Below are 22,913 nucleotides of genomic sequence, written 5' to 3' on the forward strand. Positions count from 1 at the left end.
CCACAATCTAACATGAATATTATAGGCTACAACTTGATGAGCCAGCTGTCATCACTATCATTTTACCTTCTGCAATCATTTTTATACATTTGATATTTGTCAAAATGAAAAGCGACCATATAAAACCACCTTTCTGCTTGTGTCAAGGTGTTTTTGTCTTAGGTTATCCACCTAAGTATATTTTATAGGAATCAGATAAACGGCAAAGAACTGAGTAGCAGTTTAAAATGGAATGATTAATGTTGTGTGCCAAGCTCTGGAAAGCCTCACGTCTTTCTAAACCTGATTTTTTCCCCTGTTTGTATATAAACCCCAGATCTCCCTTGATAACTGAACTCAAAGGGAATCATTCATGGACTCATTCCTCCCTTTATATCTGAGATGAGGAACCTCTGGCCCTCCAATATTGCTGGACTACAATTGACCCTGTTGTCTGGGCTGATGGGAGCTGGAGTCCAAGAATATATGGAGGACCAGCCACCAGGCTGGCTTCAAGTCATTCTACTAGAATGAGATCCTACTCCTCAAATAACCCTGTGCCTTTACTTGATGTGTGTGTTCTAGTAAGGCATCCAGAATTATTTTCTCAGACGTTTCCTGATCACTTGGACAAATGGCAGCTATATTACTTGTTTTGCATGTTAGTTCTTAGAATACAGGTATCTATTTGGTAATGTCATGCCAGAACAGTATTTAATACAACTCATTTAGAAAGAAACTCCTCCTCCTCCCACCCTCTTTCTCTTTCTCTCTCTCTCTCTCACACACACGCAGACATGCACACAAAAAACCAGGTTGTCCACACCATCACCACAGATACAAATATGAAGATTTCAATACTTCTGTATTAAAGTGCAATCCAAAAATATTACAGAGGAAACTATTAAGTTATGGAAAGTGGTTAAGCTTCTTGGATTTAGAATAAAATAGTTATTAAAAAATTTCACCCTATGCCTGCTATACTGAGTAATATTCTCAGTTACTAAAGGGAAGATGGTCACAAAGGGATCCATGAATACAAACTAGTCTGAATGGTTCTTGCAAAATAGAGCCCCTTTAGAGGAGAGGAAAAGATATCCTAAGAGAATAGGCTTTACTTAAGTTATATTTTCCATTATATGTGGAGGAAGAGTTCTCTTTGGAACAGATAGAGGGGGGATTATCATGTGAAAAATAAAAGTTAAACCAGCGACAGCTTATGTAAGCAACCACAATAATGTGCGCTGCTTGCTGGCAAACATCCTTTTAGCCCTTCCTAATTCATTTGCCATCTCTTCCAACTTTGTTCAAAAGCAAGTCTGACATGCCTTTATTTTAAAGTGAGTTTCAATACTTCCTCTCACCCAGATCATTCACCATTTAGCCCTTTCTAGTTACATTAGTGCCTAGCTCAGCTGGCTGAGCAAGGAGAAATGGCTTCACTATCTCAGGAGTTTGCTAGAATAATAGCTCTTTTCTATAAAGTACTCTCCTATTAAATAGACTCTGCTGCATTTGCTGCTACTGGGTACCAAGACATTCTGGACCCGGATTTGGCTGGTTTCCAGGAGACCAAGACATTCTGCTTGGGTTGTGTTTCCAGAATGCTTGACATGGGTGGGTTGCTCTTATTTCTGTACCCTATACTTTTTGCTTAGCTTCACCCCTCAACTCCAAACGACTAATTTCATAAAGCCACATCTTTGGTTCCAGTTCAGATAAATTGATCCTTTCCAGGTTTCTCAGCTGCACTAGGAATTAGATGATCAGACAGATAGTCTGGCCTCTCTTGAATTTGAGATCTTCTCAATATCCCCTATACCAAAAGACAGGATACACTTTTAGATACACTGGTCCAACAGCAGAAGAGAAACCTATTACAGTGGATGCTCGGGTTGCGAACATGATCCGTGCGGGAGGCACGTTTGCAACCTGCAGTGCTGCGTCTGTGCACACATGGTTCTGCGTTTCTGCGCATGCACAATTTAGTGTTTCCGCGCATGTGCAAGCGCCGAAACCTGGAAGTAACCTGTTCCGGTACTTTCAGGTCTGGCGTGGGACGCAACCTGAAGCGTCTGTAACCCAAGGTATGACTGTACATGTTATTTCACATGATTGTAAGTTTTCCCCAGGCATCCTCTTGCAAGGGATAGGTTGCAAAAGTGTAGAGAACATGTTTGTTTCAGAGCCAGATGTAGTTTCATCATGATAAGCTGGAGATGCACCAACATATTCAAAAAGACAGCTACTGGTTAGCCCTTTGGTTGCTTCCCCAGGCCATCTTTTTATACATCACTGGAGATTTCCTCTCTGCTACTTTCCTAGAAAATAAGATAAGCCTCCACATATTTATAGAATTCCCTCTCATGCATTAACCTGCATGGAGATTTTTTTTTTTTTAAATGCATGGAGTTAATGCAGTTGTAACATGCCACACTGATGCTCACAAGCAGAGATGCATGGAAGCAGAATACTCCTGTCATACTCCTATCTGTGTGTACAAGTGTTTTTGTTCCATATAGAGAGCTTCAGTATTTTGTTCCTACTTATGTGGCTTCATTTGCATTATGCATATTTCACCTCTCCCTTCAAACCAAGGGCTAAAATAGTCATGGCTGTTCTATTCTGGTCTCAGGAGAGAAAAGCAAGTACTCAGGAAAGCAATACTGTCGCTGCTCTTTTGTATTGCCATGAGGAAAGTTTCAAGAACAGCGGGTGTTGAAGAGTCACCCAACATCGTGCAGGTTAGTGACACAGGATGACCTAGAGTATACAGAACCAAGAGGAGGCGGCGGCAATGGCAAAATCTTCTAGGACAAAAACATGGGAGGACAGCCCCTGGGCTCTTCTCAGTTGTTCTTCTTCTCCTCAGGTGGTGAATAAGGAGGTGGTTGATCCTAAATTAAATGGAGACAGCATTAATGTGGCTCATCCACTGTACATGGGTCACCTTTTTTACAAAACACATCAAAACTTTGCTCATTTCGTAGTTTCAGCACACTATAATCATGCTTGGAGTGAAAAAAATGTAAGGCTCTGTTACATTACAACATTCCCATTCAACATGCTTTGTGAACAAGCTGTCATGTTCAAATGGGCAAGACATCTAATATGAGGGTTCTCAACCGACAAGTATCTTGTTCTTTTCTCAATACAAGTTTAAGTCCAGTACCCCCTAGCAATACACTTCATGATGGAGTACACAATTTTATATAATCTGCACATGCCGATGATAGGATGGCACTTAACACATGGCTGCAACCGCACCATTTTTTTAAAAGGAGGGGTGCACTCTTTAATGTTTATTTAATGCAGCCATTCCCTTTAGAATTCAAGACACACACACACACACACTCTTTGTGCGTGTGAGTGTGTAAAGTTTCAACTGAAATGGCTCTTTATCACAGCTTTATAGGTTAGTGAGAGTGACACAGAACATTAATCACATATCCTAAAAACTAAGCAAGAACAAAAACCTAGTAATACAAATGAGCTTATTACTTGTAACAAAAATTGTCTTGTTGGCTGCCAGTACAGGTTAAAGAAATAAGCTACAGAGAGCATTTCTCACGTTATTCCAAGATAGCATCAAAGCTAAAAGGAGAATCAATCAAATAATCTTGTACCAAGAAAGTGGATGCCATCTTGCGTCAGATTTGGATGTATCTGAAGCTAATTATGAAACTGCAATATGTTTCATAGATTCTGATTTGCCTCTCGTGGGTTTTATGTTATTTGTGATCTTTTCCAACAGAACTACATTCCAAAATCCATCATACCATCTGTCTACAGATAATCAGCCTCCTTCCAGTAATGCGATATCATGAGCTTGGCAGCCATGAGTATGAAGTAAAGGAAGCCCTTGTGGGGAAGGTCCTCACTGACGTTTATGCAGATGGAAAAAAGGCAAAGCTCAGGGTCTCTATGTGCTGTTACATTCGGCCCTCCCCATTTTTTAGTACGGCTGGTATCTCTACTACAGGAAGCAAAGATACCAAGTATGCTTACTGTGCTGTAAGAAGCTGTACTGTATACGTCAACCAGTTGCAAGTTATGTTCAGCTGATTGCTAGCATAGCAAGAGTTCTTGCTATTTCTCCTCCCTATACCCATCACACCTAGTGAGGTTCCTTACCATAGGCATGTAGACATTGTGAGGATTAGCCGGGTTATAATATGCACTGGAAGTTGCCTCTGTTGCTTTGTTGCCACCTAGTGCAGAAGGAAAGAATCAAGCTTCTTTAAAAATACAAAAATCCACACTATTTATATTCACAAAGCAAATGCTGCTTGTTTTAGCACCATTTTTAGATTAGGCAAAAGAGCAGATTCTGCAGGGTCAGCAAGAAAGAATTAGGACATGACCAGACTCAGCAGCAGTTGGTTTGGGGACATGCTGAACACCATTCATTCTGAGGAGACAGGGAACAGGAGAAAAGATGCCACAATGACCACAGAGACAAAGATCAAGAAACAAAATTTCAAGAGAGAGAGAGATATCCACTTATACAAATAGTAGTCCCAGCACTTTTTCAGGATTAGGTAGCCAGCTGGAATTTAGACTGATTGTATTCTGTAAACAAGCATCCTGGGATCCTAAAACCTTTTGAGAGCTTGCTCGGGACCGCAATACCTCAAGGATTGCCTCTTTCCATATGAACCTAGCAGGACCCTGAGATCATCTTGTGAGGCCCTCCTTCATGTGCCCCCCTCTTTGAGAAGTTCAGAGGGTGGCAACACAATAACGGGCCTTCTCTGCAGTAGCTCCCCGTCTGTGTGGAATGCTCTCCCCAGGGGAGTTCGCCTGATGTCTTCATTATACACCTTTAGGCACCAGGCAAAAATGTTCCTCTTTAACCAGGCATTTGGTTGATCTGATTTACATCCTATGCCCTTTTAAAATGTGGGTTTTTTTGGGGGGGGGTATTGGGTTGCTGTTTTTATTTTTATTAGGTGTTTTGTGGTTTTATATCTTGCTTTTATTCTGTGAACCGCCCTGAGACCCCCAGGTATAGGGCAGTATATAAATTCTAATAATAATAATAATAATAATAATAATAAATAATAATAATAATAATAATAATAATAATAATAATAATAATATATTTTCACAGATTCATTGGCTGTCATGGCTATTAGAGCAGGGTAACTCCTCACGGCTCAACAGTTCACCTCTCTTCAAAAATGAAATTATTCAAAACCTTTAAAAAAAGATACATTGGGAGACTGATCCAATTTCCCCCCATTCTAACCGGAATCTTACCTGGCGTTCCTGGCTCTGTCCAAGTTCTAGGAGCTGAAGGTACTGCCTGAGATGGGGCTGAAGGTCCTGCAGAAGGGCCGGGATATGGAGGAGGAGGAGCCATGTACATGGAGTTCATCCCAGGAGGTGCTGGATACATGCCTGAGGACAGATAACAGATGCCACGTCTACACACACATCACAGAAATATTCAAGGAGGAGCAGTTCACCAGGACAGGATTTTCCCATGTTGCATTTCATCCTCTTTTCCCATAAGCTCTCAGGGAGCTTTCCCCATATCAGTTACATGCTTAAACTGAGACAATTGCTGTTCAAACTACATAGCCAATACTGATCCAGCAACTGTTCCCACTGGTTGGATAGACAGCAAGGCAGCAGCAGAGGCTGAGTCACCACATACAGATGTACTGTGGAGAATGTACCTACTAAAACAATGCATGCAATACTTGAAGTCAAGGACTAAGTCTTACTTTGTTTAGCGAAATGACCCAATCCACATTTAGTGTGTTCCAATAATTCTACACTGAATAGGATCCCCTCCACTTTCATGCTACTGTTGATATTCTCTAGATTTGAGCATTAGTCATCTCACCTACATGGAATAGTTATATATTTTGTCTGGTTGTATTTACTACTGCCCTTTTTTAGTGACATTCTTTTATGCAATCTGCTGGAATTTTTACCTGGAGGAGGAGCATATGTATATCCCATAGGTTGTGCAACTGGTCCATATCCATTCATTTGTGCAGGCATATAACCATAGGGTCCCGGTGGTGGTGCAGCATAGGCCCCTGGTGCAGGTGCATATCCTCCTGCAAAAGGCGGAGGGGCATAGCCCCCAGGAACAGCATAGCCATAGCCAAAACTCTGAGCAGGTACTCCCCTAGAAGCTGAAGAGGAATACGTTTAGTAAGCTAAAAGCAGCACATGAAACCCTGGACTTCTTATGGCAATGTCTTAAATCAGTCTACATTTAATTGATTAAGGCAAAAAAAATTCCTTTCCCTTGTTGATGTTTTTGCCAGTTTTGCACCTAGAGCAGGACAGAACCATGAGGATGAAAATGAACAGGTCACTAAATGGAGGCAGCCAGACTAACTAACTAACTAGAGGCCAGCTACTGCTAGCAAAACCAGAAAGCAAAGCAACTACAGATTAAGCAGCAAATGGCATTTGAGGAGTTGGGGAGAGAGAATCTTACCATCACTAGCAAGTTTGAACATCAGTTGCCCAAACTCTATGGCACCTCCACTGAAGAAGCTCATCTTAAATGAAGCCTGTCCTTCCCAGCCACCTAAGAAAAACAAGCCAGGTTAAATTTTAATTAAGACAGCTTCCCAAGAGATTGCAAAGATTAAAGTTAATAGAGTTAATTTGGAACCACATGCTACTGAGCAAATGAAAGCATTTGTATTTTAATTTGATGGCATGAAAGGTAGCTAAAACAGATGGGGAAGCTCTAGATGTTGTTTGACTTCAACTGCCACCAGCCCCAGCCAACAAGGCCATTAGTCAGGAATGATGGAAACTAAACTAACAACACCAAGGAGGGGAGGGGGCACAACAACAGGTTGGTCACTTCTGGGTAAGAAAGTGAAATCAAGAATAGTTTCAACCAAGGTATAGTATTAACACCAGTATTAACCCATCAAGTACTTCTCCTGCAAACTAGGTTTCACCCCCTTACAGATACAAAGAAGATTCATCTTATTTTAGGTAGTATGAAAAAAATTCTATATAAAATTAGCATTTGATTTGCTAAGGCTGGAGGATGGGTAACTTGATTGAAAGACCAATAAATTTGATGTTTTCCATGAATTTATTAATTTAATCAGGGTCTGGAACTTAACTAGAAAGAGAAATAAGAATTTCTACCAGCAGAATCTTTCACTTTCTTATTCCGGCAAACATCCTTCATAACTTGGCAAGAAAACATTTACTGAAATGAAAGTTTTTTTAAAAATACGTTTCTGAAATAAAACAACTTTTTCCTCTTCCCAAATCAAACTATAATAATAAAAAGACTGAAGTGAAAATCCTCATTGCTACACTAGTTACAATGGAAATAATGATTTGCAAGCCAAGAGGATATGTTCTTTTATGAAGTGCTGAAAGACAATCAAACTCGGCAGGGAGGGGTCTGTTTTTAGTAAACACACAAACTCACAGGAAAAACTAATTTCTAACATGTGATAGTCACATGGGACACTGCCCCACATTTCCTATGCAATCATGCTCTTCAAGACCAATGAAAAATAAATCATTTTGCACAACCTGTGTTAAACTCAGTGATACAATAAATACATTTGTCACCACAAGGTATAGTACATACCTCCAGGTTCTGCTTCTATCACTCCTTTGATATAATTGGCGGAAAATACGGGCTGTTCAATGGAGCATCCTTTCACCTTGTAGAAGGGCATCATGAAGGACATCATTGGGTCATTACCCTTGGACACAAAAATAACCTGCAATACATTTAATTATCAAACTTATACCACGTGCTCTCTCTTCTATACAAGGCCCAAAGCAGCTAACACACAGGGATAAAAATATAATAATATAAAACAATGTACCAAACAATCCAGGACAAATAACTAATTCTTCAAGGTAAGAGAAAGCCAACCCTCCATATCAAACCATCAACTGAAGATTTAAGTCAGGAATTTTTATTTAATATTAAAATAAAAAATTAGGAATCATAACCAGTTATCTACAGACGTCCCTCCCTCCACTCAAATGTATTCACCCTTTTCCTAAATGTCTACAAAATTGGGCTGAGACAGGCCTCTCTTAAGAGCATGGAGGTTCCCCACTAAGACCTCTCGCTGGCATATTCCTAATCAAGTTTAGGAAAAGGGTGGGAATCTTTTTCATCTTGAGGCCAAATTCTCTTCTGGGTTACCTTCCAAGCGCCACATGCTCTTTCTGAACACACTAGAGTCTGCCAGTTTCTACACACTCTTTCTGTCCTCCATCCTGGCACTATCAGAATTCAAGGACACATTCCAACCAGGCAAAAACAACAACACTACTCCTGGAAGGTGCAAAGTAAGGCCAGTGAGAGGTGGGGGCTGGAAAAGGGAAGTGGCATTCTATACCAGCAGAAGTTTCTGAACAGTATTTAAAGACAGGTTTATGTAGAACATCAAACAACCCACAAAAACAGCTTTCATCTTGTGTCAGTCAGAATGCCTTCTTGTATCTTAAGCCAACATGAAATTTCAGAAGAAAATAATCTAGAAAATTTCAGCATTTGTAGTAGTCATGCTGAATGCCTGAAAGAAGAAAACTACTTCTATTTCAACTAAATGTAGAAAAAAATACCTACACTGATAGCATACTAAAGAATGTACTGAAGAATCTCACACTAGCCATAGTTAGATAAACTACAAGTGACTGCTGCCCTGACTGAATGACCCTTCAAAAGGTGTCTAAGATGCAACTAGCCCTCACTCAAGACTTACCCTGTAAGGAGTGAGAAACACCATTCCTTTCTTGGTGCCTTTGAAGATCTCTGGTTTGCCAGTCACATCAGAGAAGGTCAGCTCCACATCTTTACAGTGCTTGAGAATGCTTCAGGGAAGGAGAAAAAATATGGCCACATTAGCATTTCTTAGTGGGCAAATCTGCCAGAACTAATCGGTGAAGAACCAACTCTACAATACTCACTGGGAGAGCCACTGCCAAGCCCAGAAAGTAAAACCAAACTCAGCAGATATACAGTATTTGCCTTCCCCTTCAGACACTAAACGGTCATTTCAAGTCTAAAGCAGGATGTAAGAGAATCTGGTGGATGGGATTTACCTAACAAGGGCTTCTACTTGTGCAAAGGGGCTCCCCCCCTCCACTCCCCCCATCCCCCCAACCTGAGGGTTGTATCCAACTGTGTTACTCAGTTGACAATAAGGCTTCAATTAGTGAACAGGAGGAAAAGCAAGCCTCCCCGTCTGAAGAACTGATTTTTGCTGTTTAGGGGGAATGATTGGGGGGGGGGGAACCCTTCTCCTTTCTGCCAGCTGAGCAGAACTGGGAGCTCTATCCTGACAAGGCAGATCCCCATGTGATGTGCGCTACAGCTGCCTCTCATTTTGCATCCTTCCAAGTGTGTGTCGAATACTAGCTAGGGAAAATCCCATATGAACAGTCTTTGTGGTGTGTGCCTTTTAAAATTTAATTTAATGTATTCTTTCTGCAAAAAGTTCTGAATGTTCTCATCAGGATATCCCTAAACCATTTCTTGTTCAGGGAAATTTTACTGGTGACCTACTGCTCACGAACAGGTTATGAAAGAGCTGTGCAATGCCTTTCAATTTAGCTCTCTCACTGACCAGCTAAGAATCATGTGACTGATTTAACTCGCTCTGGCTTCCCTTCCAGCTCTTTTGTTAGCCCAGAGCCAATTAGTGAGAGTTTTCTAAGTCAACTGAATTGCATTCTGCCAACAAAGTTTGCGTGCTCTGTTCTGTAACTGGTCTTTTAGTGGCTTTTAGTGTCAGGTTTTTTGTTATAAGTGATCCTGAAGCACAGGTGCTGTGGGACAAAAATTAATAAATAATAGATCAAATGATGCACTAACAGTCAATACAGTGGAAACTTAAAACTTGTTAATAATTAAGTTGAAATCATTAATCCTGTTGTGACTGTCGTTTATAGGTGCTCAGCTCATCTTTCAAAAATGCAATAATGCTTCCATTGGCTTTCAGAAACTTACAACAATATGCAACAACATATAAATTTGCATGCAAGCAGGGCCGGCTCATGCATGAGGCAAGGGGAGAAAACTGCCTCAGAGGGCAGGATCCACAGATCTGACCTTCAAGAAATGCATTGCCTGCTGCTGCTGCAGTGGCCATGACAACTGTGGAGGCCAGATCAGCTGTGTCCCTCAGCAGACTCCCCGCCACATACCACCTCTAGGCAAATAAGAGGCACTACCATCCTTGTTCCTGATGTAGATCTTCATTCACCCCTTCTTCCCTGGTGGTGGGGAGGACATTGTGTGCCAAAATGTCTTGGGCCAGTCTATTTTCTCAAGCATCTGAAATTCTCCTAACCCTGATCTTCTGATTAGAAAACAAACTGGACTCTGTACTACATTTTCATAATTTGCAAGTACAATTAACATGCACTTGGCTTCACCATTACTCTGCTTTTATTGTTCTTGGTCATTAAGCTGAATAATCAACTGAATAATATAATTGTCAATATCCACAGTGAAAGAAGGATATTGACAAGCTAGAACAGGGGTCAGCAACCTTTTTCAGCCGTAGGCCAGTCCACCGTTCCTCAGACCACGTGGTGGGCTGGACTATATTTTTTGGGGGAAAATGAACGAATTCCTATACCCCACAAATAACCCAGAGATGCATTTTAAATAAAAGCACACATTCTACTCATGTAAAAGCACGCTCATTCCCGGACCATCCGCGGGCTGGATTGAGAAGGTGATTGGGCCACATCCGGCCCACGGGCCTTAGGTTGCCTACCCCTGAGCTAGAACATGTGCAGAGGAGGGCGACCAACCGATATGATAAAGGGTCTGAAAACCAAACTTTATGAGGAACAGTTAAGGGAGTTGGGTATGTTTAGCCTGGTAAAGAGGAGACTGAGAGGAGATATGATAGCCATATTCAGATTATCTCAAGGGCTGTCAAATGGAGCAAGCTTGTTTTCTCATGCTCTGGAAGGTAGGACATGAACTAATGGATTCAAGTTATTAGAAAAGAGTTTCTGATTAAACATCAGGAAGAACTTTCTGACAGAGCAGTTCAACAGTGGAACAGACTCTCACAAGCAGTGGTGGACCATCCTTCCTTGGAGGTTTTTAAGCAGAGGTTGGATGGCCATTCGTCATGTATGATCTAGTTGAGATTCCTGCATTGCAGGGGGCTGGACTAGATAACTCTCATGGTTCCTTCCAACTACAATTCTGCGATTCTAAGACGGTAGCTCAAATCTCAGCAGTGAGTTGTTGTGGGAACCCTGTGCCAGGAATAGGGACAGCACAGAGAAGGGATATCTACTCCATCTGTCAAATTCAGCTTACATTGGGAACGTAACATGTCAATTCCAGCAATAACAGGAACAAGGGTAAGAAAGAGATACCAGTATTGTGATGGTTATCAAGAGCTTTTCCATCTGCCCTGGCCAGATAACAACTAAAGTCTCGAGAAGACAACTATGAAGTCTACCAGATCAAGTGAACTAGCCAGCAGGCTGGAATAATTATTTCCCCTTAGATACAATTTGAGGGCCAATCATTCACAAGTTAATTTTTCTGGCATGCTGCCAATCCAGCAAGTAATTTTTGACAGATGCAGGAGACTGATGCACATACCACCTAAAAAACCAATGGTGCTCTGTTTACACATAAAAAGGCAGAGAGCAACTTGAATATCACATCCACACCATACATTTAAAGCACATGGCTTCCGCTAAAGAATTCTGGGAACTGTAGTTTACCCCCTCATAGAGCTACATTTCCTAACAGTCTTACACCAGAGTTCCCATTGCAGTATTCTTTGGGGAAAGTCACATGCTTTAAATGCATGATTTCGGTAGGACCAAAATCACAGCCACATTAATGAGATGAGCTCTGCCACAAATATTTTTGGCCAACTGTTATCGATAACAATTGTTATCAATTGATAACAATTACCCAGTGAGGTAAAAACTGACACTAAAACCACCTGGAAAACCACACTTGTATACATCAATTCACAGCACCCTTACTTTTAAGATACTTTCTGGTTCTTTATGAGGAAAAAATGGCAAGAGATCTTTACTCAAGATCCCAAACACTGGATATCTCCTTTACTGAAGGGAATAAATGGCTGCCCCCAGCCTGTCTGTCTCAAATATGCTTCAAAGGAATGTAACTGGTTTTTTAGCATTACTTTGTTAACACTGGTAAAATCGACATTTTTCTTTCATGCTTCACTGGCATGCTAGTCACTTTACCTCTGGTAAAGTGGCAACCCGGCAGGCGAAATATTAAGGAAATAAATGTACACAGGTCTCCACTCTCTCATACTGTGGGGGATCAACGTGTAACTTGCGTGTAGCACATGACAAAGGGAAAGCACGGATGAGGGTCACACCCACCGAGGGCTGAAGAGGAGGAAATGTCACGAACTGAATCAGCCTGCGCAGCAGCTTACGCCTCAGGCACCGACCCTAAGTACAGTATGCGAAGGGGCAAGTGGGCGCCACGGAGAACAGAAGGCCTTACTTCCGAGTAAACACCTTTAGGGCTGCGCCGCAAGGGAGCGAGTTTATCTACCCACAACAACACAGATCAAGGGATTTTTACCCCTTAAAACTTTCAAGGCCCCCCCCTCACCCATGAACATCAACAGGGCAGGAGCCCGAGGGAAGAAGGCACGGGCAGTTAACTGCTGCGCGCGTGCGTCACAATCGCAATTCCTGGGGAAATATTTGGCGCTGCTTTCGGTGGTCGAACCAGGGGCGACTTTTCTCGAGAAGCCGCCCGCGGTCTCCTCCGAAATAAACACGAGCGAGGGCCCACCTGGAGACCCCCCCCCTCGAGGCCAGGAATGGCGCCCCCTTCCTCCTTCCCCCGCTCCACGTCTACCCTCGCCTCCTTAGTTACCTCTCCCCGTTGGGCGGGATCACCCCTCCGCCCGGCGCGTGGTGCCTGTTCACCGCCATCTTCCCGGCCAATAGCGCCGCCGACCGAGACGGCCCTCCTCCCTCGTCCCTTATACGAAGCGCCGCTCGAGTGGCCTCGCCGCGGCCGTGACCTCACGGCGCACAGGCCCGCCTCTCGGCGGGGCGGGGAATGGGGCGGGCGGGGCGCCGGGAAGGCGAGGGGGAAACGAGCAGAGCGGGTTATCGAGGTCCTTCAGCTGCAGGGACAGATCTCCCCATAGCTTAAAATCAATAAAGAACCTAAACTCAGCGGCGTATTCAGTTCTAACAAATGTATCTGGGTCTTAATGCCTGCATTCCGGGGGGTTGGGCTAGATCACCCTGCGGATCCATTCCCTTCCAGCTCTACCATTCTAGGAACCTGTTCTGCGACTTCAAAGAGTCCTTTGGTGTGAGAAGCCGGCAAAGCGGGGCATGGACGCAACAGCCAACCCACCTCACCTCTCGCCTACCTGCGATTCCCAGCAACGTGTGGAAGTGGGGTGTCAACAGTGAAGTCAGAGGAAAACGAAAGGGGGGTGTTAATTTTATTTTTATTTTTTTTACTTTGCGTTTCCATCTCACCGCAGGGATTACATTTCCTCCATCCAGTGCGCACTCTATACGCTTCATAACTTTGAGGAAGGGGACTCTAGTCCGCCAAAGGTGTTCCATCAGCCATTGTAGTGATTCAGAGACATTTCCTAGTTGTTGTAGCAGCTAATAAACTTCACTATGTTAAATCTTGTCTCAAGGTATTGAACCCAAACTTATTACAGCCATAATACATGTATTGGTTTTTAAGGCACTGCATGATTGTATTGTTTTTTGCTGCAGACCAACATTACTGCCCTTCTGGAAACTCTTGATAACACTGGTGCTATAACATTTTTTTTAAATGCTCAAGGCTTGTTTTTCTTACCCGTCTCTCTTTCTGTTTGCATTTACAGTAACTTGTTGCTATACTCCTGGCAACAGTTTGGCATATTGCTATATCATACTTAATATGGCACAATACCTTAAAACAGTTGTGCTGTGCTCTTATAGCTGCACTTGGCTCCAAAAAGTAGCCAAGTTCACCCGCCCCACCCCCATCACAAAACCTTGTTTCATATCCCATCTTCTCTCATGCCTAAAGGTAAAGGGACCCCTGACCATTAGGTCCAGTCGTGACCGACACTGGGGTTGTGTGCTCATCTCGCTTTACTGGCCGAGGGAGCTGGCGTACAGCTTCCGGGTCATGTGGCCAGCATGACTAAGCGGCTTCTGGCAAACCAGAGCAGCGCACAAAAACGGCGTTTACCTTTTTGCTGGAGCTGTACCTATTTATCTATTTGCACTTTGATGTGCTTTCGAACTGCTAGGTTGGCAGGAGCTGGGACCGAGCAACGGGAGCTCACCCCGTCGCAGGGATTCGAACCGCTGACCTTCTGATCAGCCAGCCCTAGGCTATGTGGTTTAGATCACAGCATAATTCAGATGTTAGGTAGCTTGTACGCTTCCTGGATACAGCTGGTAGACCACTGTGGTAAGAAGGATGCTGGACTTGATGGGTCTGATGCGGCAAGCCTCTTATGTAAATGGTAAAAAAACACAAAACCACAAATCGTGATTTTAGAAGTCCACTTTGTTCAGGATGGAAATAGCAGCTTTACGGTAAATGTCAGATGTTGAGCCCTTTGGAGATATACATAGAGTTCAATTCACAAGGGCAGCTGTGACTGTATGATATTAATATTACCTTTGAATCAATTAAGACTATTTTTAATACAACTATGTTGCATTCGTAGTGTATGTTGAAGACATAGTCATGCAACCTTGGGTTCCTTAACGTAAAAAGTGTGTTATAACTTCAGCCATACGGCAGGCGTTCTGCTAATTTATAAATGACAAAATCTACTTACAAATATTATTAGGGCAACAAGCACATATAGGATGGCCTTGAACAGTATTTATCTGGAAACATTCTCTCAAAGGACTAGGAGTATTTCATAAAATATTATCAACGCTCACACAACCAGGCCTGTGCTGAGGGGGTGGGCAGCAGGGTTCACTTGCCCGAAGCTTGGAGGGCTAAGCCAGCCAAGATGGGTGGCACCAGGGACTGGCCGCCTTTCCCCCCTTGTTCTTCTCCAAGCTGGGAAAGTTCCAGCCCATGGTTGTAGGGTTATAATATATGTGACACAATAATGCTAAAAGTAGGTGTCATGTGTACCAACTCTGACCCAAATGGAGTGATTGTGTGTGTGTGTGTGTGTGTGTTGGTAAGGAAAACTAAGCAAATAAACCAGTTGTTCAAAGGACGTTTTCTTTAATCCGACAATAGAACACAGAAAGTTAAGTCTAGCAACATTTACATCACTGGTATGTGTCTTTTTGTCATTTATCTCAACCAGGACTGGACAGATGAAAAGAGGACTTCATTATGATACTTCCATAAGCTAGTGGCACCAGGAGAATCTAGGCTACATTCATTTACCATGCTTGTATTAGTTTCTCTGCCAGAAGAAGAAGAAAAGAATCTTAGTGTAATCTACAATTATCCATGAACTTGCTTGCAAGAGGATCTAGATTTCCAAAATACTTTAGGTACATCTCAGTATGCACAATGACAATGTAGGATTTTCAGAGACTACAGTAGGATTCCACTGATATCTTTTTCTTTGCACCTGTGTCTCTTTTATGGCCTTGTTGTCTAGATCCACGTGTAACATTAAAGAACCCCAAAAAGAGAGAAGCCAAAATATTACTATGGGGCATTTGCTTTCTTATCACATTTATAACAGTAGCAGTAGCAGTAGTCATAGTCAGCAGAGTGCTATTTAGGGAGTTTGTGTGTCTTGGGTGGCATTTGATCTGGGCAGACTGGAACGGAGCAAAATATAATTTCATATTTGTAAATACCACTGGCTGCAGCAAAAGGCTATGAAATACCATAGCATTCTCAGCTAGAAAAGCAAAGATCCATATTGACAAAGAGTGTGCGCATATCTCTGCTTTTTCTTTTATGAACAGCATTTACTATACCATGTAAATTTAGATTTGCTATAATATAGATGGAAATTTTCCTAAAATAAATGGACCTCCTCAGCTCAGCCTGAGGGCGAAACTGTAATGTTAATCTTGCTATGCAGCAAAGTGACAAACAATATTTTACTGTTTAGATTGATGCAGGCAGAAATTGTTCAACAGAAATTCAAACCATTAAAACTTGGTTTTGGAGTTCTCAGGCCACAGTTCCTCCACCAAGGAAAACAAATCTGCATTCCTCACACCTATTGGTCCCATGTACAAAGTAAAATATAGCCCTATAGTCACAGCAGTTAAATCTTGTGTGAAAATAATTTCCCTTTGACTGAGTACAGTGGTCAAGTGCACCAAATCTTCATTGGACAGTAGCATCAATGCCTGAAGATGTAGGTTGAGGATGAAGCTACTATGGTAGTTTTACCACTATGCTTGAAAGAAAAATAGCTTAAATTGATAAATATTCGTGGGTTCCAGCAGCCTTGACTACAAGCAATGCACATGTTACAGCTGCCACATGGAGATGGACCTGCTTTAAATTGCCCTTTGTGGCAGCTTTCACCACATGGATTGGTCAGTTTTCCCCACAATACAAAAGGCTCCATAATAATAATAATAATCTGTGTAGCAGCATGCTGAAATATACCAATCCATACAGTGAATCACTGGACATAAATGGTTCATTATGTAATGACGGCCAGCTAGGGATGTTTGACACACTCACAAGGGAGACATTCTGCTACTTTTATTGCTATATTTTGGGATCCCCTTGAAATTCCTAATGCTTCACTTGGAGAGGTCACACCAAAATTCCCTTTTATTTTCCCCCCTTTACGCAATAATTTGATAACAGCCTAGAGATGTGTGGAACCCTTACAACACAATTCTATGCACATTTACTCCCAGGTAAATAAGTATAATGGCACCTTTGTCTTCTCTAGCAAAACAACAAACAAACCCCAGGTTTGTGGCACTTTAGAAACTACCATTTATCAGTCTTTGAGGTGTTAAAAGATGTCTTGTTTTAAACTTATTGAACAGGGTTGGCACAAGACATTGGGTTCTGCCATGACTCCGCCAACTCCTCTTTCAACCCACCCTCTCCCCGCCCCTGCCACTGCCCGTCCCCTCATTTGTACGGTATTCCTCCTCTGCTCTCCTCAGTTGAGAAAAATAGTAAGTTCTTTTAAAGTGAGTTTAAACAGCATTTCTAGCTGCTGGGGAAAATCAGTTCAGCAGCACAGGTTTGCTCCTGGTGCCTTCCTTAGAGAAAGGAAATGAGGAGGCAGAGGTGGGAGCAGAGAGCCTTTCCTTGCTGGCTGGATGGGTGAGTGGCTGGCAGTGGCAGCGGCAACAGGAATGCCAGCAAATAACAGGGCAAGTGAACAGAAGGCCCAGGGACACCAATTTGTCCCTCTTTCGTCCCCTACCACTTAAGATACTTATCTTTTAAGCTTCATTATTGGGCAAGCCTTGTACCTGCACTAGTGTCTCCCTACCCCCACCCCCAATGGCACTTGTGTATAGACGTCTCCTGCTTTTTGATATTTGTTTGTTCAATTTTAATAAATGACTTAAACCTCATATTTTGCTTTTTCCTCTTGGTGCTCTAATTGACTTCTATGTATTTAGGTTAACTGTATTTTTATATTACTCTTAGGTGAGGGGTTCTTTATTTTTGTCTTACCCTGGTGCAAAGTTGTCCATTTTCTCTCTTAGACCCTTTTCCTTCCCCCTCCCCTCTCTCCATCTCTCTCTCTCTCCATGGACTTATCCAGAATTGTCCTTGCCCTGCTGCTTTCACCTGGGAAAACCTTATCCTTACCACTGAATCAGAGTAAGCATCAATCAGGTCTTCTTCAGACTGACGTTTTGCTCTGCTTTGCTGCTAAAGGGCAGATTTTCCAGGGGAAAGCGGTTAGGCAAGGGCAAAAGCACTCAGGCCCATGGCTAAGAAGCATGGGACAAGTGGAAAACTGTTCAGGCCTGGGCTTTCTAGGCATGGGGCAAGCGCAAATGAGCCCCCCACCCCTAGATTGTGAATCTGTAGGAAGCAACCCATTCATGTCATTTATATGTACAGTTCCACATACATTCTAGATGTTTCATTTTGCCTCTGGAGAAACCCTGAAAAACTAACTTTCCATATCACTTAAAGCAACATTTTGGTGGTTCCCAGGTAGTAGCTGTACCATGTGCACCAGTCCTAGATGTAGATCAAATGCAAGGCTGGAAAGAAACTACTGGCCGTGAAATGGCCTTGATACACCATTAATGGGCTGTGGTTTGCTGAGATGGACATGATGAACATAGTTAAACAATGAAAAATGTAGAAAAGGCTGCTGATGCTTGCCTAGACAAGTTTGCCACCAGAAGTGTAGAGGAAAAACTTGACAGAAACAGGATTTACAAATAAGCAGCATTGTGGTCTGATTATAAGTGAGATAAAAGGAAGTTCAGGTGGAATTGGATGCAACCATCTGCTTGCATGTGAGCAGAGAACTGCTGATATGCCTGGATTCAAGCACCATGGCTGGGACTTTCCTCCTACAATAGGCAAGGTCATGCTGAGGCAGGTTAAAGGGCAGTAGGATCGCTAGACTTCCTCTGCCCAGAGACCAACAAAGGTAAACAGAGCTGATATAGATAGGTGGACAAAAGCAACACTACTAGAGATGCCATGCCATGTCTGGTGATTCTGATGTATGCTGACAGACCAACATGATATTGAAGAGGCCTCCACACAGATACAGAAGCCTAACCACTGGCATAATGCAGTCATAAATCTCTGATACAACCAGTACTTTTTTCTGGGAGTACGCAGGGGTACGCATACCCATAAACATTTTGTGAATCTAAGTTTGGCCTCATTGAGGTATTTCAATATGAGTAGGAAAATGAGAATACCCCAAACATTTTTTTTAAAGAAAAAAAGTACAGTGGTACCTCTACTTACGAATTTAATGCGTTCCGAACGCATATTCGTAAGTCGAAAAAAATTGTAAGTCGAATCCCATAGGAATGCATTGGGAGAAAATTCGTAAGTAGAAAAAATCCTATCTAAACCGCATCCAAGATGGCGGATGGAGCTCCGTTTGTAAGTAGAAACATTTGTAAGTAGAGTTATTTGTAAGTAGAGGTACCACTGTACTGGATACAACCCTTCACATGCAGATCAATTCTCCCCCGAGTCTTTGTCTGTTATTCAGCTACCCAACTTAGTCTCACATGGTTCTGTTATATTACAGCATCTAATATGTGTTGTGTAGTGTGTGGTTTTTTTAAATAAAACTTACAGTTCTAACTACCGCAATGCTGCAACAACCTTTATCAAAGCAATCTTCCAAAAGACCCCTGCCCTGGCATAAAATCATAGAGGACTCCAATGATTTTACCTCTGTTCTTCAAAAATCTCTTGCAATTATTATTGCTGTGCTACAGAAAACCATAAAAGGTTTCCAAAAATTCTCTCAGGACCAGGCTAAAACCAGTAAGCTCATTTCATCTTTGACTTCAGCTATGCAAGGGTTAGGCATATTCATAGCCTGCTACGGTAGTCTCACTGGCCTTTCAATGACTAGGCTAGATTTTATACTAAGGAAGATTTTATGCACAGAAATAAATTGGAAGGCCTGCCTCAACTTCAGGCAAACCTGGATTTCATTGACTGGGCCGGCACTGAAGACAGACAGATATTCTGCCCGTATTGAAGAGTGAGATCATTTGTCCCTAAGTCCTAAAGTTCTGGTGCTGTGGCAATGTTGTAAAATACAGTAATTAGTTAAGTTTGATACAGGCCTGTGCAAGACCAGCGTCTTTTGGCTCATAGAGTAAAGTTTTTACATTATCTTATTATATCACCACTGCATCAACTTAGACAGCAGTTGCTATCCTCATGTTTGAGTGGATTTCAGTAAAATATTCTCTGCTAATAAGCACCTACTGTATGTCTATTGAAATGAATGTGGAAGTAGCATGGTTACTATATGTTTTATGTTTTGAGTAATGGAGAATGATTAAATAGCAAGGGACCAATAAGCTGGGCTAGTAGGCAGAATAATAATAATGCTAAATGGTCAAAATGTTTCTTCTTTAATCAATTGTTGTTTTAAATGTATATTGCTATAAGTGCCCACCTTTGATGTCACAAGGCTCCAAAAGGATGTTCTACCTCAGGCATCCCCAAACTTCGGCCCTCCAGATGTTTTGGACTACAATTCCCATCATCCCTGACCACTGGTCCTGTTAGCTAGGGATTATGGGAGTTGTAGGCCAAAACATCTGGAGGGCCGCAGTTTGGGGATGCCTGTTCTACCTGGTCTGTGGGCCTTGAGATATGTCAGCAACAGGATCTGGGTCCCTGTGGCAGAAAATCTATTTGGAAGGGCTTTGGAGCATTTACCATCCCTGCTCTTTCATAGGCTGGATTTCAACACCATCAGAAACGGGTGATAAGGCTCAAAGAAGTTATGGGACCTTATTTATGCTGTCCTCTCCAAATTTCCAAAAAGCAACACCCCTTGCACCAGCAACAAAATCACATACGCCCCTCATTTCCCTGCTTGACCAGCTTTTGGTGGTGTCATTGGGGCTTGCCACTCAGCTTTCTAAAGCTCAGCTTGCAGAGTACCTCTCTAATGGTCTATTCCAGATGGCATATCATCCATTTGTAAAACCAAGAAAAAGATGCAGTGGCCTGGAGCTCTCGCTGTGATTCTAGAGAACTCTGAAGGAATATTTAGGAAATACTGTAAAAAAATAATAATCTGATTTTTAGGTGAGTTTCCTGTTAGAATTGTGACTACGAAGCTGTGGATTACACAGAGCTGGTGACAGAGTTTGTTCCATTTACATTTCTGTGACATAATCTACAGTGAGGATGGGCTATAGCTCAGAGTCTTGTCTGAAACCTGGGTGAGCTGCAGTCAAGTAGCCAGTACTGAACTAGGTGGACCAATGGCTTCCTATACCCTCATTTTGCGTTGTTAATTCTGCTATTGTTAGCTGGCTTGGTTCCAATTGGGAGAAATATGAGGCACGATTTTTTTCTTTTTTTACTAAATTATATTGGGCAGAAAGTTCCTTTGAATTTGAACACAGGTTTATGAATTAACATCTGAAAAGTAGTTAGGTGTTTCCGGCACTTTGAGATATAGTACTTCTGGCACTTTGAGAGACAGTACAAAATAACAAAAACAGGATGGAGCAGGGACAGTCTGGGGCCTGCACAGGTCAATGTAAGTCCTCCTGACCACCAGAAATCCCACACAAGCCACTTCTGCTTTCTCAGCCTTCTGCAGATGCATTAACATCTTAACAAATTTCCCCCCTCCACCATTTTGAAACCTAGGCACTTGCTCTTGTTTCAAAAACAAAGGCTGTGATTCTCAGAATTTGGATGGTGCTACCGAATTACATATCTAAAGATACGTAATTGGCGGCATACCTACAATCAAGCTGATTCCTAGACCACCCAAGGATAGCCTGTAGAGAGCAAAGTCAGGTTAAGAATGCCATGCTATGGGATCAAGGGCAATTGTGTTCTGCCCAAATAGCCTCTTCATGCTGTTTGACCTCTCAGTATGCAATGGATGAGGAGACATCTTCTTTGGGAGGGGAATCCTCCCAACATAAGGGGCTCTCTGCTTTGCAGAAAGCTGTCTTCTCCTCAGTAGGTCAGAGAGTGGAAAGGCACAATTGGAACATGTTGCATTCTTGGTGTTTCCAGCTGCTGCAACAATCCAAAGGGGATTATTACAGCAATGTTTCTGTTAAAAGAGCAGAATCTGACAAATCTAAGAGCCAGTGTCAGCATCAAGATATCAGATATGCAATGGTGACAAGGGTGGCTTTGAACCTTAACAAAAATGTTTAAAGCGCAGTTTGAAAGCAGTTCCTCACTATTAAATGCTCCCCCCTCCTACACCAAGAAAACTAATACTCCCAAATCAATTCTCCGCTCTTGTTTTTCATTCAACAACTTTGCCTCCCATCGGTATGGTCCAAAATGGTCAAATTCCTGTCTTCTTTTCTTTTTTTACACTGGCACATTGAAACACATTTACTTGGCAAAAGATTCCCTCCCGTTTATTTCACTGCACCTTAATTCACATAACTGTTTTAGCGAGATCTAGCCTGAGTCCATTTTTCCTGCTTCCATGCTGAGAACTGAGCCTACGACACAAACCATCTATCACAGCTGCAGAGCAACCCAGTCTCTTCCAGAGCTGTGAAACTCGCATCCAAAATATGGCTCTCTGTTTCCACCACAGTGCATACAACATCCTTACATTGATCTCATTATTCTCCCTCGGAGGCATTTCACGTGACCCCCAGAGATTGCACCACTTCCAGAATTCCTTCAACTTTCCCCACAATCAGGATGCACAATTGAATCTTGGAATACAACGGAAGACTAGAGTCTGCTGTGCAAAATACAAAATTCAAATAATAATAATAATATTAATAATAATAATAGATGGGAACATTTGGGTGAAGTTGGGGTTCTTCCCCAGTATGCACACACAAAGGATATTCCACATGCTTCAAAGAGAGGCCTGAATTCAAATCAAGGGATGGGGTGGTAGTAGTGGTAATAATTCAGAGATGGCAGATAACTTGATAGGTCCTTCACAGGTTGCTTTCATGGTTTTCTTCTGTTTCTACGGTCACTGGGGGGAGCCCCCCATTGTCATTCAGTCGTTTAGCCCTGTAAGTCTCATAGTGGATGTTGTGCGTTACTTCTTTTAGATCTTGAAGGTGGGTCCTAAGGAGTAGGAGAAAAAGACAGAGAATACAGGGGGAAAAATACAGGGGAGTCTATTATGCAAGTATAGGAGCACTCATTGTTGCCCTTAGGTCCCGATTTAAATGGCTTTAAAGTGCTTTTTTATTATTTTAAAAAAAGGCTTTCTTGGAGATGCAGCACAATCATCCCTTCTAGCATAAGCATGTCACATTGCTATTCCAATTTAGATCTCACCAGAAAGTCA

General features: G+C 42.3%; 3 protein-coding genes across 5 annotated transcripts in view; 1 reads left to right on the top strand and 2 right to left on the bottom strand.

Annotated features, from left to right (window-relative positions):
- The window catches only part of NAGA (alpha-N-acetylgalactosaminidase), a 33,714-nt gene extending 18,286 nt beyond the window's left edge, over positions 1-15,428 (top strand). The window contains exon 9 of the mRNA XM_035126679.2: positions 15,291-15,428. Coding sequence (XP_034982570.1) covers positions 15,291-15,323 — 33 coding nt within the window. The 3' untranslated portion in view covers positions 15,324-15,428. The remainder of the gene's footprint in view (positions 1-15,290) is intronic.
- Positions 828-13,007, bottom strand: WBP2NL (WBP2 N-terminal like). Its single transcript, XM_035126680.2, has 8 exons — positions 12,857-13,007; positions 8,709-8,817; positions 7,574-7,709; positions 6,443-6,535; positions 5,925-6,131; positions 5,242-5,382; positions 4,114-4,190; positions 828-2,876 (listed from the first exon to the last, which is right to left on the bottom strand). Exons 1-8 carry the CDS (start codon positions 12,913-12,915, stop codon positions 2,829-2,831), a joined length of 870 nt encoding a protein of 289 aa, XP_034982571.1. The 5' UTR covers positions 12,916-13,007; the 3' UTR covers positions 828-2,828.
- Positions 15,429-17,054: 1,626 nt separating the features above from the next.
- Positions 17,055-22,913, bottom strand: part of SEPTIN3 (septin 3) — a 28,273-nt gene continuing 22,414 nt past the window's right edge. For all 3 annotated transcript variants that reach the window (XM_035126683.2, XM_035126681.2, XM_035126684.2), the window contains one exon: positions 17,055-22,687. In XM_035126683.2, coding sequence (XP_034982574.1) covers positions 22,552-22,687 — 136 coding nt within the window. In that variant the 3' untranslated portion in view covers positions 17,055-22,551. The remainder of the gene's footprint in view (positions 22,688-22,913) is intronic.

Source organism: Zootoca vivipara, chromosome 10, assembly GCF_963506605.1.
Source record: "Zootoca vivipara chromosome 10, rZooViv1.1, whole genome shotgun sequence".
Taxonomy (NCBI): domain Eukaryota; kingdom Metazoa; phylum Chordata; class Lepidosauria; order Squamata; family Lacertidae; genus Zootoca; species Zootoca vivipara.